At 43.8% G+C, this 16,223-nt stretch overlaps 1 protein-coding gene across 1 annotated transcript in view; it reads left to right on the top strand.

The window, feature by feature from the left end:
- The window catches only part of LOC146197543 (carotenoid-cleaving dioxygenase, mitochondrial-like), a 57,980-nt gene that overhangs the window by 31,377 nt on the left and 10,380 nt on the right, over window positions 1-16,223 (top strand). The window contains exons 2-5 of the mRNA XM_084596491.1: window positions 13,645-13,781; window positions 14,267-14,391; window positions 15,158-15,299; window positions 15,900-16,041. Of these exons, the coding sequence (XP_084452617.1) occupies window positions 13,645-13,781; window positions 14,267-14,391; window positions 15,158-15,299; window positions 15,900-16,041 (546 nt within the window). The remainder of the gene's footprint in view (window positions 1-13,644; window positions 13,782-14,266; window positions 14,392-15,157; window positions 15,300-15,899; window positions 16,042-16,223) is intronic.

Here is a 16,223-nt window from a genome sequence, read left to right as displayed (position 1 = left end):
CTATTGCTCGTTGCATGTACTAAAAGCGCTCTATATAAAGTAAATAATTGTAGCGAAAGCACAAAAAAGCTACATTTTTGAATCCCTACCTCTCTTCGCGTTCTTTGCACAGCACCTGTTTTTGCTCTATTGCTGCCGTGTGCTCTGATGCAGGTAATGCGATATTGTTAGCGTAAGCTGTTAGCATGCGCCTATCGTATGAAAGCCTACAGTAATCAGCAGGGATTCGGGCCTATTTGCAAAAGTGTTATAGCGCATATCAGTCGCGAAAAGGCAGCCGTGTTCACTTGAATGTGAGGGGCGTACCTATTCATTAAAATGGATTTAGAACCGCACAAAGGAGGAAAAACAGTTTTTGCTATTTCACATACAGGCGAAGAGCAACGTTATCTCACCTTTGCAGGCAAGAATTATCCGGTGCAAAGGCAGACACTGATACGCAGAGAGCAAGTAATTAGCTCAAAGCTCCTTGATGCGATGTAAACTTCATGTGGGTGGAGCAAAGTGTAGAACGATGCCCCTCACAGATGTCCTGGCTTTATACTAAAGTACTAAATATTAAGATATTCCTTGTCACCTTCTAGTAATTCAGCGCTTTCTCCTCCAGCACCTTCTACAGCTCGCAAAAAAGAACGAAATAAGATAATAAGCCGGTGACGTGGAGTAACGCGCCCCCTGGAGAGCTAATTTCATCAGGTCGACGCGCAAACCCAGTACACTGAGGGGCACCGTTCTTACTACTGCTTACTCAAGGGCACACGTGTTCATAAACACGCGTTCATAAAAAATTTGTTAGCAGTAAAGTATCATGGCTCTCCTAGAAAAGTAAGCCGTGTAATCTTATGACCTCGAGAGCAAACAGATTTTCATGAATAAATCAATTTTATATGTGAGGTTGCTGTTTTGCTATATTGAAGACAGCATATCTTAACAATTTAATATTCAATATTTCAACAGTTATTCCTAGATACAAGAGAGGTTTCTGTATTGGTAGCTACTACTGCGGAGAAGAACATGTAATAGTTGCAGGAGACAACATTATCGCGAGCACGTTTCTGGCCCCGGTTAGCTAACGTTTTGGGAAGGAAACTTGTGTGCAAGGAAGGTCATAGACTGTTACCACTCCAAAGAGCCTCGAGTACCTCTGAAATCGCTGATGGCTCTGAGAACTTGAGAGAATAAACCTTTCTTAAATTCTAAGGTCAGCCGAACCAGAAAATACACAGGAATTCTGCTTGCTTGCAGGCTAACGTTGGTGGCATAGTATAGAATAAAATACCTTACTCGTGTGTGTGTCTGTGTGTGTAAAGGGGGGGGGGGGGGGGGGATACTCACTCTTACAAAATTGTACAAAAGTAACTGTTGTTGAACTGTGAAATCGGGTAATGGTGCGAACTTTGCTCAAACTGCCCCAGCAAAAAAATTCTGGCTTCAGACCATTGCCCACAGTTTAGTTCAGGCGAAAGCCCCTTCCTACCTCGGTCAAGAGTTCTCAGCTCTATTCCAGTTGCCTTTATGCTAGCTGCGGTGAGCCGTGCAGACCTATACTGTACTTCTACGAAACTCTAACGCCAAGAATAAAATAAAACAAAAACCGATTGTGGCCTCGAGAATAGTTTCCTTTGTTAAGCAACAGCATGTCTTGCATTGTGGCAGTACAATAACTCGGCATTTGTTTTCGCTTTCACCCGACTGTTCTTTCGTCACACTCTCCGATCTCCGAAACTAAACCAGTAATTCGGTATCGCATTTCGCCACGGGACCGCCCTCAATCCACGAGTGCCTGCAACAAAGTCTAGAGCGCGGAAAGAGGCAATGCCCTGTTTACGGTCAATTTGCAGCCTCGCGGCTGCAGCCAGCGATGCGTGACACCGAAGCGGCCGCCGACTCCTGCCGCAACCACATCCACGCCCGTGCAGTCCGATCTCAGTTGCCCCCTACGAATCGGAATGGAGCTTTCCACGCTATGTCAGAAATAATAAAGCGAGGTACCAAATGAAGGCATGCAAGTAGCTCCCTCCTTTCATCGCAATCATTTCCTCATCCTTATTTCCTCTCTTCCCATCTTCCCGCGCCGCATTCAACGGCGCGCTTCAACTCTTATCCCGTCTGAGAGGGCGTTCCTTTGAACGGGCTGTCCGACGTTATGGCTCTGTCCGTGAATAACGGTGGCAATCAAACGTCGGGTGAAAGTCGGCTGCCAGCGAGAGGCCTTTTATAGTATAATCCGCCGCAGTGAGTGCCTTGGCAGAGTTCAGTCAGGACAAAGCATTCATTCAATCGTTTCCCTGCCGTCTTTGTCCAGCGTTCTTTGTAACTGCGTTCGCTAACCTCGAAGTAAGTTTTCCAGAGATATGTCTTGATATAATTAAATACAAAATGCATTTCACATGCGTCAATCGCAGCTTGACTACCGGAGAATACGGGGCAAATGCGACTTCAGGTTTCCACTCTTTGAAAGCAATGATAGCGCAGTATAAGGTTGACCACAGGGCAAAAAGGCGAAGTAAAGAAGAAAGTTACTGGACCGCTAACTGGGCCAACGCAAATTTATTTGAAATATATTTCAAGTTTCCATCTGGCTGAGTGAGTACACTGTCCTGTCTTTTCCTGCAACACTTCTTGCATAAACCATTAAAGGCTCGCCGTATTCGATATCCTAATGTTTAGTTCACTTGATTGCTGTTACGAAAGCCAAGCGATAATAAATTCGACGTGGATAGGTCTCTAATATGATCACATTTTTATTGCCTACAGTGAGCAGTATACTGAGTAAGACACTTCTTCTGTAACCATCGGACGTCTACGGGGCATATGTCAACCGTTCTTTCAGAATATTTGGATCCCATACAGATTTTCTTACAAATTTCCCACGTCACCAGCTCTTGTTCGTGATTTTGGAACCACGTGCGAACTGTTCCGGTCACACAGAAAATGAGGTTGGCCAGCATAATGGTCGCGTCCCAGTGATTGTTCTTGCTGCAGCGCTCGTACTCATCTTGCCAATCGTCAACGTCTGTCTTGTCTTCGCCATTAAAGATGGGAGGGTGGCGGATTTTCGTGAGCACGACTGGCTCAGCCGAAGTTGCCGCGGTGATAGGGGCTGCCTCGGAGGTCAATGGCCATTGTTGTGAGCCCAGGTAGGTGGCGGCCACTGCGCAAATCCAGCTTTTGGCAGCGCAGGGGGTAATCTGTGCACACGGGGATCTTTGGTAACCTGCACCAAGATGATACGGGGCAAGAAGGTTAGCTCAAGAAACAGAACGGCTGATGACTAGTGTGAATGTTCTGGCAAGCGTTAACCTTCTCTTAGCACCAGCTACCGTTGCTACAGCTTCGTCTTCCTTCTGTCTCACTGTTGATCGTCGTCTTCAACGTTCAGCGACGCAGGGCATATATGTAACATTATGATAGAAATATGTTTCGCTGCGTATTCAGCCTTGGTTGTGTGCTAGAAAATGTGCAATATAGAATGAAATTTCCCAAGCATAGAAAAAAATTTAGAACTTTCATCGCTAAAATGCCGACTCTTGTAGCTAACAAATACTTCAAAATCATTAACCCCACGTTGGGGCGCACGTGAATCCCCTTGCTTTCTTTGACCTCTACTGTACAGAGTTTTCGCACTGACTTTCATTCTTTTGAGAGGTTTTAAACTCACTGGATAGGAGCAGATGTAACGTAAAACGGCCCTAAACCTCCCGCCAACAACATCAACGGAACGTCTTTGGGCACTCGGAGTGCACAACAACTTCGAGGAGCTCAAGGAGGCGGTTCTAGAGAGTCAGAAACAACGCCTAACAACAACGCAGGCGAGTAGGGAAATCCTGTCAAAACTAGGGCTATGGCAGGCACTAAGAACTTCCGAGATCAAATCACAAATTCCGACATCCACAAGAAACAACATCTATGTGAACCCGATACCCAAGCACATGCACCATGAGTTACAGAAGGGTCGAAGGAAAGCCAGAGTCAAATCATTGGAAAAACAATTGTCTAAAGACGCGGAAGTTGTCTACGTGGACATAGGGGCTTACGGCGAACCTGGCAAGTTCACAATAGCTGCAGTTGACCACAAGAAGAGGCCAATTATTCAGGCTTCGATCTATGCCAAGGATCCTGCGGAAGCGGAATCGCTGGCAATAGTCATCACCATAAAAACACAAGACAACCAAAAGAAGTCATCACACGTAGTGACGGACTCCCAACCAGACTGCAGGGACTACCTGGCCGGAAAACCTCACAAAAGAGCGTGTGCAATATTACGTTCCATCTCCCAGACGCACACAATTACATGGACACCTGGACACGAAGGCCTAGAAGGAAATGAGGTAGCGAATGATCTAGCCCGAGCTCTCACAAACCGGGCGGATCCCCATCCCTACCTCACCCCTCTCCTAGAACCCTACGGCGACAGGCTGGAACACCTACGGTTAGAAAGAAGAATTTTCTCACCACCACACAAACAACTTCCTTCCTCGGACGCTATAGACTGGAGAAAAATACAAACAGACACATTCCCTAATCTTCAAATTTTAAATAAGATAAGCCCAACAAAATACACGAGTTACTGTCCTTGGTGCGGTGCAAGCCCCACACTCTATCACATCTCTTGGGAATGCCAGGACAAACCTGACCGAACGTTAATAGTGCCATGCCCGACACACGAGCAGTGGGAGGCGGCCCTGACCAGCGACAACCTGGACCATGCAAGCCTGGATTATCCATGGAGCTAGTCCGCAAGTCAGCTGCTGCCAGCGGAGCCCTGGACTAGGGGCACCGACCACCCAGCTCCTGCGAATTTTTACTGATTATATGCTCATTAAAAGTTTTCTCTCTCTCTCTCTCTCTCTCTCTCAACGTAGCAGGATGGGGAGTACGCGTATTTACATTCCATTGGAGCACATACGCATCTCGAGCAAATAACACTAGCGATAGCTAAGGGACTTTAAACAAGCGATTGCAAATGTAGAATACAAACCGATGTCCAAAAAGGTAGCTATGAAGCTTAAATGGAAGCGGAGTCGAAAATTGCCACAGTGACCGGGAGCTCCGCGACAGTCTATTCACCACGACGACAAACGGTTCTCGAAAGCGACGGTCCCTCTGGAACGGCAGGCGGGTTGTTGGTGAGATGCGGTGCTAGCGGCGAATTCGAGTCCAAGAGTGTTCAGCGGCAGTTTCAACACCCGAGGAGGAGGCTGTAGTGCGGATACGGCCGCGCCTGCTTTCATATGCAGGCTTTGTAGGTGCTGCAGGAAATGCCTTCGTGGGCGCTGTCTTTTGGGCAAGATACACCTCAGCCCTCAAACGTCGAGCACGTACGCAAACCGCAGTTCTGCACTGCTTGGCCATGGAACAAAGACCAATGTGACCTTTGCCTCTGGTTGGGGATACTTGGTCACCGAAAAAAAAAATAATTCACAAACAGGAAAAGGGACATGCACACCACGTACTGCGTTAGCGGCGGCGTAGAAGGCACTTGGGCTGTGTTGGCTCCGGTTGGCTCCGGTTGAGGTCACCTTGCCGTCAAGGATAGAAAAATACAAGCAAGACAGGGTTCACGTGTACCCCTTCTGTGACATGCTAGTTGACCAAAGGAAAAACGAACGTCTCTTCTGGCCTGGTGACTTGCATGACTGAGTCATGAGCCAAGTCTCATGACTCACGCACTAATCTGCGACAAAGCTTATATACATAGCACTCCCCATCAGTTATTCACCAAAGTAATTGTCCAGGATTAGTCATAACATTATTGCCATGATCACACGTTGCGTGGTGCTTACTTATACACATCATCGTATCACATGCACAGATTCGTCACTGTACACGATACCAACTCCGTACATACCAATCACCGCCAATTAATTATATTTAGTCATATCCTGACATGATCATCGGAGCCCTTATATGATGCATCATGCGTAATAATGCACCTTAATGTTAATAAACGTGCCAGCTCAGGAGATACCGCGAGAGGCTTAAATATATGTTCATGATTGTTCACAACAAATTAGGAATTAACAGCAGCAAGTACATTGAGCTCGTCCCGGGTCGTTCGACACGATCCTACCATTCTTTAAAAGTGAAGGAATACTCATGCCGCACTGAAACATACAAGAATTCTTTCTTCCCCCGTACTGTGCGGGAATGGAATGTCCTCAAAGCGAATATTGTAGAGGCTTCTACTGTGGAGTCATTTACGGAGTCGCTTAGGAATTCGTAACAGTGCTCATTTTGACGCCAGGCGTCGTCTAATATTGTATAATGTTGTTTCTTTCGGTATTGTGTGCTGAGCTGCGTGTACCTCAGGGAGGTTTTCTTTTTGTCAAAGTGTATTTTACACCCACTCCTGCTTAAGGCTTTGCAATAAAGCCAGCAGTCTTCTGTAAATAAATAAATAAATTATTGTTACATAAAAACACAGAACATACTAAATACCAACCGAGAGTGACAGCGATACAACAACGCCTGGATGCCTCAACTTATTCTATCCTGCAAAAAAAAAAAAAAAAAAGAAAATCACATTGGTAAAGCATTTCCGGAATTCAGCATTACCTGGTGTTGGTGACTGAGATATAATTGACCAAATGCCTTCTTCGGGTGCTTGTCGTGGTGTAAGCTATTGCAGACAGCCACGAGAGACGACAATATGTCTTTCGAAGCAGGTTTGTAGAGGGGATTATTCACTCGCATGATAGTTTTCATGAACTTGAAAGGAAATCGCAATGTATCGATGAGCCCGCAACGAGGCCATAATTTGCTGGACCAATTGTCTGCAATAGTTGGCTGAAGTATAGAAAATACGATTTGATGAAGTAATTTCGAAAGGATCGACTGTGCGTATGCGATTGATATTTGTTTCACATACCCTGAAATGAGAAAGGAAGGTCAAGTCGTTATGTACGAAAGAGCTTATAATTGTTACAAAAAACGTGAGTAGAAACAGCAGGCAGTAATTGTCAGCATATATTTATTATGAGAGTTATGCACTCCTACAGGCTGAAATTACTAAACATTTACGAACAGTGATTGATGTAATAGAAAGCAATAATTGGCACATGCACCGTCGGTAGAGAAGCGGTTCTATGGTCGAACGTTACTCGTCAGCAGTGAAGCTTAACTCACGTTCGCGGCCTTCAGAAAGTGATTTACCGTCTGAAGAAAATAGTCAAATAAAGCTTTTCCTGCAACCTGAACAATAAGCTAATCGCAAAAAACATTAAATTGCAGGGATCTTGATGCTTCCAAATTGCTTAATTAAGCGCGACATTGGTAATTATGTTGCTTTTGTTTATTTTCGTTTGGTTAGTGGTGTAATATGCAGCACTCTGAAAGGCATTGGCCTGCTGTTTATTTGTTGTAATTGTAACTGGTAGAAGGTTCTGTGTACGAATCACATCCGGGCCACCATCTGTAGAGTGCCGTTGGGAGACAGGGCCCGAACCAAAATGTTTATTTTTCTAACTCCGAGCCTAACCCGCAGCCCGGCGTTCGCAGCAGGCGGCTCCTGTCCCTTCTTTTATCACCGCTCTCCTTGTCCGGAGAGCTCACCTGTAGTATCCTCGAGAACAAAAACACGGAAACTTCTGTCGCGCAACAAAAAAATTTCTGATTTTCGCGAGTTTCCGCTTTCGCTCAACACAACATTTTATTTATTCATTATTTATTTCTCTAGTTTATCATGCCGGCACGAAAGAATTCAAGAACGCTTTAGTATTGCATAGCAGGCAGGTGCTATTATTCTGAGCATGAACTCGTGAAGAACATTGTGTGCACGCTCATGAATTCAGAGCACTGTGTGCAAGGCTCGTAGTTCGTCACACTCTCGTGAACAAGCACTCGAGCCGGCAGCACTAGCTAGCATCCTTCAATATGTAAGCACCCAATAGCAACGTCACCCATTTCATCACTCTGGCTGCGGTTCACTCACATTGCGCAGCTCGTGCGTACAGGATCAATATTGTACTCGAGCCCATCTCGATACCGTTGGAAAGCAAACATGTGACTCGAGAAAATATCCGCTTGTACCAGCCGCCGCGAATGTGGGATGTTTCGCCATTTTCTGTTGTTTCTGTCTACTAATAGCACTTCGAATGCAAACATGGGGACGGACATTCCGCGTTCTGTTTTCAGTTGGTTTCCGTTTTCCGTGTATGCGAACGTGATCAAACTGCCGAATAAACATTATTAATGCAAGATAATGGAAGGGATGAGCAACAAGGGTGGAGTTCAATGTCCTACAGGATCAAAATATATCTTTCGCAAACTGAAATAGAATGCCAAGGCAAAAGAGGTTGAATTACCATATCACGTGTAGTTGGTGCCTTATGATGTTCCTTCCAGCAATAACGCCTTGGGCTCTGCAAGTATTGTGTAGATCCATATAAAAATAAAATTTAGAAAATAAAATATTTATTGTAGGTACACAAAACTACAGCGGAAGATGTTTTCTCTCAGTACTAAGTTTGATTTAGTTCAAATCAGCCGATTCTTCCCACTTTTTCCAATTTCGTGACAAAAAAGGGCGACGGTGCTGCCATAGATGGCTCCGGTTAAGCAAGAGACACTACGCCTGGAGATGAACTGATTTTACTTCGTTCGAATGTTCATGTTTGGAAGCGGTTTTCGTTGCATGTTGTTTCAGTAACAATAACGCGTTTGCAAGTGCGGAGGTGACTGACGGTGCAAATTTTGTGAGAGCTGGCGGACCAAGAAAATGGCCACTTATTGCGGTGCATGGAGCGAAGAAGTGCGGGAAGGGTGCGTCGAAGTGACAGCACCAATTTGGCACTGGCAACCATAACGTTGAAATAACCAGATGCGATTTTGACGCATAGGCAACATGAGGCGGAAGGAAGAGTTGCATTCTTGTGAAGCGATGGTGACCTACCTGTCCCAGCCCCATCATGGTGAGGATCAGCAACCCTTCACCATCTCCCGCCGCTTGCGGTGGGGGCCAGCCTGTCCCAGCCCCATCAGGGACAGGATCAGCCTTCCTTCAGTGGCAGGCTGGCTTCCACCGCAAGCGGCGGTGACCTACCTGTCCCAGCCCCATCAGGGACAGGATCAGCCTTCCTTCAGTGGCAGGCTGGCCTCCACCGCAAGCGGCGGTGACCTACCTGTCCCAGCCCCATCAGGGCCAGGATCAGCCACCCTTCACCATGTGGTGGCTCAAAGCTGCGACTTGGCTACAACGTACTGCATCTAGTTTTCTGTGGAGTGATGAAGGAATGAAACTATGTTAAGTACCTGCAGCTATCTTCTTGGAAAATTCATGAAGCCAGCAGTCAATGAAAAATAGGAAGGCATTTTGAAATGTTTCCATTTTTTGTATTACCTGGAGACGCAGATAATAAATTAAATATATATATCCATTTTTGTCTGATGACACTTAATTTGAGTTAATTAAAATAATTAAAGCGGAAAGAAAATTTAAAATATTTGGCCACTACTAAAATTAGAAAATAACCTGAACACTCTGGCTGAGAAAGCCGACATTTCTGAGCTGACTCGGCAACTCAAGGTTGTCTGGGTGGGAGCAGCGGACGCAAATTTTAACCTTTACAGAAATTGTCGTCAACATTCTTCAGAAATTTTATTTACATTTTATCGACTCCACCAAAATGACTTCTATTGACATTTGCTAATACAGTGTAGGTTCTGGGCTACTTTTTTATATACTTTCATACATTTAGAAAGTCAGCACCTATAAACCTGCAAAATATTATATTTTTGCGTATACCGGATGCTTTTTAAATAGTTTACGGATCTATATGTACATTAAAAACTATGAGAAAGATATCGATGTGGTATGTGCAGGTCGTTTGTATAGCAGGGCGGATGTTACGTTCGTTAAAGTTTAATGGTTACACGAATAATTAACAAACTTAATAATAACGTTTTATTTTTGTTCTAAAGGCAATTTTATATTTCGGAATTGAAGGCCGTTCCCATCAAAGTTGAGTTCTCTTTTTAAATTTCATTATTGAGTAGTGTGACTAGAAATACCAAATTCCAGATCTGAAAACTCATTTAGTCGGCTTACATGCATTGCACAGTTTGAATCACAAAATGACTTCGCTTGCATTTTTGAACGCCAAATATGGACGTCACTTTCGTGTTCGATGATGTGAAAGAAGGTTTGATTTTGCCGACAGTGGTACGCTCGACGATACCACTATATAAAGGTGCAATCAGAGTTGTGCGTAACTGAGTACTTGTCCGTGACGATAACTAATTGCGTTACTTTACGGTCATTTCATTACTTTTTCAAAAAGTAACGTTTCGCTGGATTCAGTTTTATTTTATTTGTAATTGATTACTAGTAATTCATTACTTCTTTGAAGAAACGACTGCAGGGGCGAAGTATCAGTGACTATATGATTGCGTTAAATTTTTCGGCCCAATGGCGGTACGCTTGGCTGGCTTACGATATATTTACTACATAGGCTATTTGTTGTTAACTGTTGTACTCATTGTACCCATGTATTTTTTTAAGACAGCATATAACATTGTGCATTGTGAATGGAAGCAGCCAGAGGATGCATGTAAGGAAAGAAGGCAAAGTGCCTGACTCTTTTCACCAAATCTTTCCAGTTTACAGCAGCTGATTTCACAAAGGGTTCACAGCGGAATGAAACGTCTGAACATCTAGGCGGTCTTCCGTTAGAGCGCAATGATTCAAAATATAAGTACCTGGCAGTCTAGAAGATCATATCTTATGAGACGGGGCATAAAAGAAATTGATACTGAAAAGCTAATGACTTACAGCATAAAATACTCTCCTAAGCTTTAGGCGATCAGAGACGGGCTTAACTTAACGAAATGCACGTCTTCGTTTAATTTATCAGAGTGGGCATTCACTTGAGCGGTCTGTAGAGAGCATAGTTCAAGACGCAAGACTTCTTGCTCAGTAAGTGCAATCTCAAAAAGAAACATCCAACCTAGCAAGTGTATGACAATGCATTCAGTCACATAAATTACATTGATCGCAACAAGTATTTACAGGATGATCGCCTGAATGCAGGCGAACACTTACCGCCGCACGAGCTGCATTCCTCGCGGCAAGATGCACTCTAAGCACAATGCGCATTTTTGTTCTTCCGTGACGATAACTCATTCCCATGCATGCATTAACACAAACAATAAAACGTGGTTAGTTAGTGGTTCATAATTCAAGCCTAGGCGTTCCAAGTATGAAGTAGCGTTATTTGTGTTGTGTCCTTTTCTCTTCTGTGGTTGTCCTTTTTTGCGCTGTCTTCATTCCAAGTTACAATGATTGCCAATCAAATTTACTTTTGTGGTAACCTGTGCAGTGTCGGCGAGGTATATTCACACGAATAATCCATGCAGCATTCCAATATACTTTTTCTGGCTTTACTGGAAAAAATGCCTGCCGCCTGCAGAAGGGCATAAACTTCTTGTGTCTTTCATTAGGCGCAATTCTTACTGCATAGCTTGGTTTCTTATAGCGGTTCTTTCGCTCAGCTCTGGCAGAGCCATTGCAGTAACTTTAGTTGACCACGAGCACTGTCGGCAGACGACGTCAGAAGGTCCACCAGCTTTTTGCCGAAGCATTGCAGTGGCCTTGCAGTGGTTCCATACCAAAACCGTTATTGAAGTTAAAAAAATAAATCTACATAAAATATTTCCAGCTTTTTGGTGGCCTTACCTACAATGCATTTCCACAGCGCCAGCAACTAAGCACGATGCTTCATAGAGGGCGTAGAAATAGGCATCGAAGCATTGCGCAACTGTGAGCAGTTGCGCAAGGTTTTTGTACTATATAATATCACCTACCCTCTAGCGCTCACATAATCGAGTGTCCAGTGTAGCGGCTGATGTCTTCACGAAGAAACGCGGAGAAATCAGCGACGGCAACTTTGGAAAGCAATTCCTGTTGGTAGTTAACAACGTGTAAAAAAAAAAATCATGAAAACCGCACAACTTTTGCAGTTTCAGCGAGTTTGTGCTATGAAAACAAGGTTCAAAGAAAAGTAAGGTTATATTAATCGATTATTGTTCTGCAATTATTAGTTACTCTTCTAGACAACTGAATCTGCTCTTTATTCATTATAGATAAGTTAGCACATAACATAGACACGCAGTTGTGTACTATAAGATATTTTTTTGGATTTCAACGAAGCTTTCGACTGAATGAAACCTGAAATATTAAAAAAAAACAAAAAAACTGCCACACTACGGAATAAGAGACGTCGCACTTCAACTGCTTCAAAGCTACTTGTCAAACCGTTCTCAGTTGGTCGTTATAAATGATTTTGCCTCGGATCCTGAATTCATAAAATCCGGTGTTCCTCAAGGTTCCACCCTAGGCCTTTTATTATTTCTTATATATATAAATGATATCATTACTATCCCTGAAACTTCCAATGTCTTGCTCTATGCCGATGCCACGAGTGCCCTTTTTTCCTCGCCAAGCTTACCCTCTCTAGTGTCTGCAGCTAACAAATGGCTGAAGATCTGTCGAGATAACCTTGTGCCATCCAGCTGAGGTTAAATCTTAATAAAACGAAATATATAATTTTTTCAGCTGTCAATAAACCAATAAATAAAAATATCACATTTTCTTCCCAATCTATCTCCTTATAACGTGCTTCAGTGCATAAGTATCGAGGTGTTCTATTTCACGAAAATTTCCGCTGGTCTTGCCATGTAGACTTTGTGTCCAGCAAACCTGCCCGATACATAAATAAATTTCGCCAGTCTCGTGTTCAGTACTGCCTGTTGGTATGGGAGTGGACACTGAAACAAACACGGAAAAGATTTATATTTTACAAAAGAAAGGCGCGCGGTTCATTTACAATCTGTCTAGATATGATTCTGTGTCTGCATAATTAAACTTTTGAACCTTTTGAATTGTTATCTTGACATATTTTATCTACTTGAACAATCATCCTCATTGTTTGCATCAAAAAAAAAAATTAAGGTGTGCTTTTTAGAGTATACGTAACTATTTGTTTCCTATTTCCGTTGTGTAATAGCAATTACTGTTCTTAAAACTGTTTCCCTTGATGTATGTTAAAAATTGCATTTTATGTATTTTGCTCCTGGTTTGTGTTTGTATTACATTCCGACATCTGACTGACTATTTTGTGCTGCTTTGTACCAGCTGCGTTGTGTTGCGCGTGTCAACTGTAATGCCGAAGGCCCAGCCAAGTGACTTTTACGTCACCTTTTGCCTCGGTCCCACGGCAAAACTGTATCCTGCTATAAACTTCAATAAATTAAATAAATCAAATCAAGTGTTTTGATTACTCTAATCAGTTACATATCCGGTAGACTAATTGTAATCGGTTACATTTTTTTCTGTAACGCGTACAGCACTGCTAGACACATGCGCAGGCGGGCCCAGTAAGGATAGACGGTCGTATAGATTCACTGAGGTTCTCTCCTTACTGAATATATGCTCTGACTATTTCTGAAATTGTTTTGCTCTCTCATTCAGTAGCGAATTCTGCGCAATGTCTGAAAAGCCTCGCCTTTAAAGGCATTGCAAGACAATAATGTGATCCACGATCAAAGTGGACGTTTTTAGTATTTACAGCTGCACAAGAGCAAATGTTTTCTCAGTGTCTGTTTAGGGGAGAGTTATATCTTGTTGCTTCTCCACTGCTGCTGCAGGCCAGATCCCCGAATGGGTGAGCGGCAAACTGTACCGGTTGGGGCCTGGCATGTGGGAACTGAGTGGGGGCTTTTCCCTCGAGCACTGGTTCGACGGAGCCGCCATCCTGTCCGCCTACGAGATGCACAAGGGAAAGGTGAGGGCAGCGTGGTCCAAGTATACGCGCTTAGGGATTTTCCTTTTTCAACCCCACAAGAGCTGCTCTCGTCATCCCGTTGCATACTTCCGCCTGCAAAAGCAAAAACAAAAAATATTCAGGCACGTGGTTCTACTAAAGAACGTCACGTGACGTGTGACACATTCATAGTGAGCACTGTTGAAGATACGTAGAGCCACGAGGATCTGAACGAAAGAAGTAAACTGTGAAATTCTGGACGCTGTCCTCGCGAAACAAGACTTTTTATTCTTACTAAGGATTTACATATAGCGCGTTCGAAAGTTCAATGTGCTGCAGTAGACTGAAGCAACACGGAAGAAAAGCGGCACAATTTAGAGTTACAAATTGAACGCGGTGAGTCATTGCGGCGTATCTATATTGTACTCGTTTTCTTCATGTCACTTAACTGCTTTTCCACGTGTTAAAATGTCCCAGGCTTGCCCTTCAAGCTGAACTTCACGCAGGTGTACTACAGCTCACGCTATCTAGACTCGGAAGCGTACAAGAAGATGAGTACAGTGAACAGACCCGTCGTCACCGAGTTCGGCACCAAGTGCTATCCAGACCCGTGCAAGAACATATTCTCCAGGTGGGGGCAGTTTCTTAATCACTGTGCTAGTCGATAAGATATTTTTTTATTGGTCATATGCACTTGACACACTCCACTTAATTTTCATAGAACGAGACACGATTACAAAAGTAGTAGAGCGGGTACTGATGAAAAACGCGCTTATGTCAGCCGAAAGTGTGAGCTTGAGAACCGATGCACCCAATCAAGAATTTGGCTTCGCGCTTCGTTACTGGTTACACGGGCAGATGAAGAAAGAGAAAAATTAGTAACTCGTCGGAATATATAAGGGCATACTAGACTTACAACAAAGGCGCATGTGGTTTCTTTTCTTTTGTCATTTGCGAAGAAAAGTCGTTCCTCTTCCAAATTAACAAACCTTTTCTACGGGTTTCTAAGCTGAAAACATTGTAGGCTTCTTTCCCATTTATAAAGAATACAAACGTTTTCTTTAGTGACCGACAACCTCAGCTGTGGCAGCGCTTGAGTATTCTACAAAGAAGAGCTAAATATGTCGTAGCCCAAACCTAAATAACTGACTTCGAGCCCTTTGAATCTAGACAGTTCTGCTGAAATTGAAAGAAGAAATATTTCGTCTCTATCGTCTATTTCGATGAGACAAGTCAGGCTGTTGTTATACATTCCCTTCCTTCTTTTCACGCCCTGGGGTTAGCTTGTGACGGTGACTATCAGGGTTGCCATATACGCAAGAAGTACCTTTCTTAGTGACCCTGAGCACTGGCTGGGCAACTGTGTAACTAAACGCTTCGTGTGAAACATCACGCAGGTTTTTCGCCGCTCTCGTGCCCAGCGACCTGACTGACAACAACTTCGGAAACGTGTACACGCTCGGCGATGAGCTGTTCTGTACGTCAGAGACGTGCTTCGTGTGGAAGGTCGACCAAGATTCGCTGGAGGCCATCCAGAGGGTATTTATACCCCTATTATTGGAGTGAAACTTTGTGTAGACTGCTGTCTGGTTTAGCACTCAGAATAAGGGCTAAGGAAGCCTCTCGAGTAGCAAGGTCGGATTAAGAGCTTTCAATTAGTCCTACGAAATATTAGTTATTGATTATAGGAACGATGGATTGCCATGTATGGAAACCGACTAATGCGTGTGTCTGCGATATCGTGTGTTCGTGTGTCTCTCGCCCTGCTAGTGGTACGAGCTGGGACATTTTATATTTCAACATTTTTCCTAGTTCCAACATACTTTTATCCCTGTCACGCAGGGCAACAAAGCATAGTTTCGTTAAGATAAGCCTGTCGTGAATTAGTCAAGAATTTTCACAAACGGACTAGACATAACTTTGCAGCCACTTACATTGAAGCGTCTGAAAACTAACCTCTTTGGCTGCACTTTCTGCGCCGTAACTTTATGCATTGTTATCGCATTTCGATGCGGTAACATTTGAATTTACAACTCCACACACAACAGCATGTACACAAGTCGCAAGCTTTTGCCGCTGACGTTCAACTTGTGTAGAGGGCCGAAGTTGAGAGCCTTTCTCTTCGTACATCGTTCCCAGTATGACGTGAACAAACTGGTGTCGGTGAACTTGGCCAGCGCGCACCCCATCACTCTGGATGACGGCACCAGCTACAACCTTGGTGCCAGCTTCATATCGGGCCTCAAGTACCACATCATCAAGATACCGGCGCCTGGCAAAGGTGCGATAGTTGCTGGTCGATTCCATGTACAGGAGAATCGACGAACGAGTCTATGTTTCGCTTCTATGTTTTGCTGTTCGTTATCCATTTCTCTAATCTGTTCATTAACCTGCACTCAGTATGAACGTTCATCTCATATACTGGTTAAAATTAGTATGCAGCACAGCAAAGTGCTGGATTTA

The sequence above is a fragment of the Amblyomma maculatum genome, chromosome 3, assembly GCF_055883805.1.
Source record: "Amblyomma maculatum isolate TAMU_Amacu chromosome 3, ASM5588380v1, whole genome shotgun sequence".
NCBI lineage: Eukaryota > Metazoa > Arthropoda > Arachnida > Ixodida > Ixodidae > Amblyomma > Amblyomma maculatum.
This window is presented reverse-complemented; position numbering and strand designations above follow the sequence as displayed.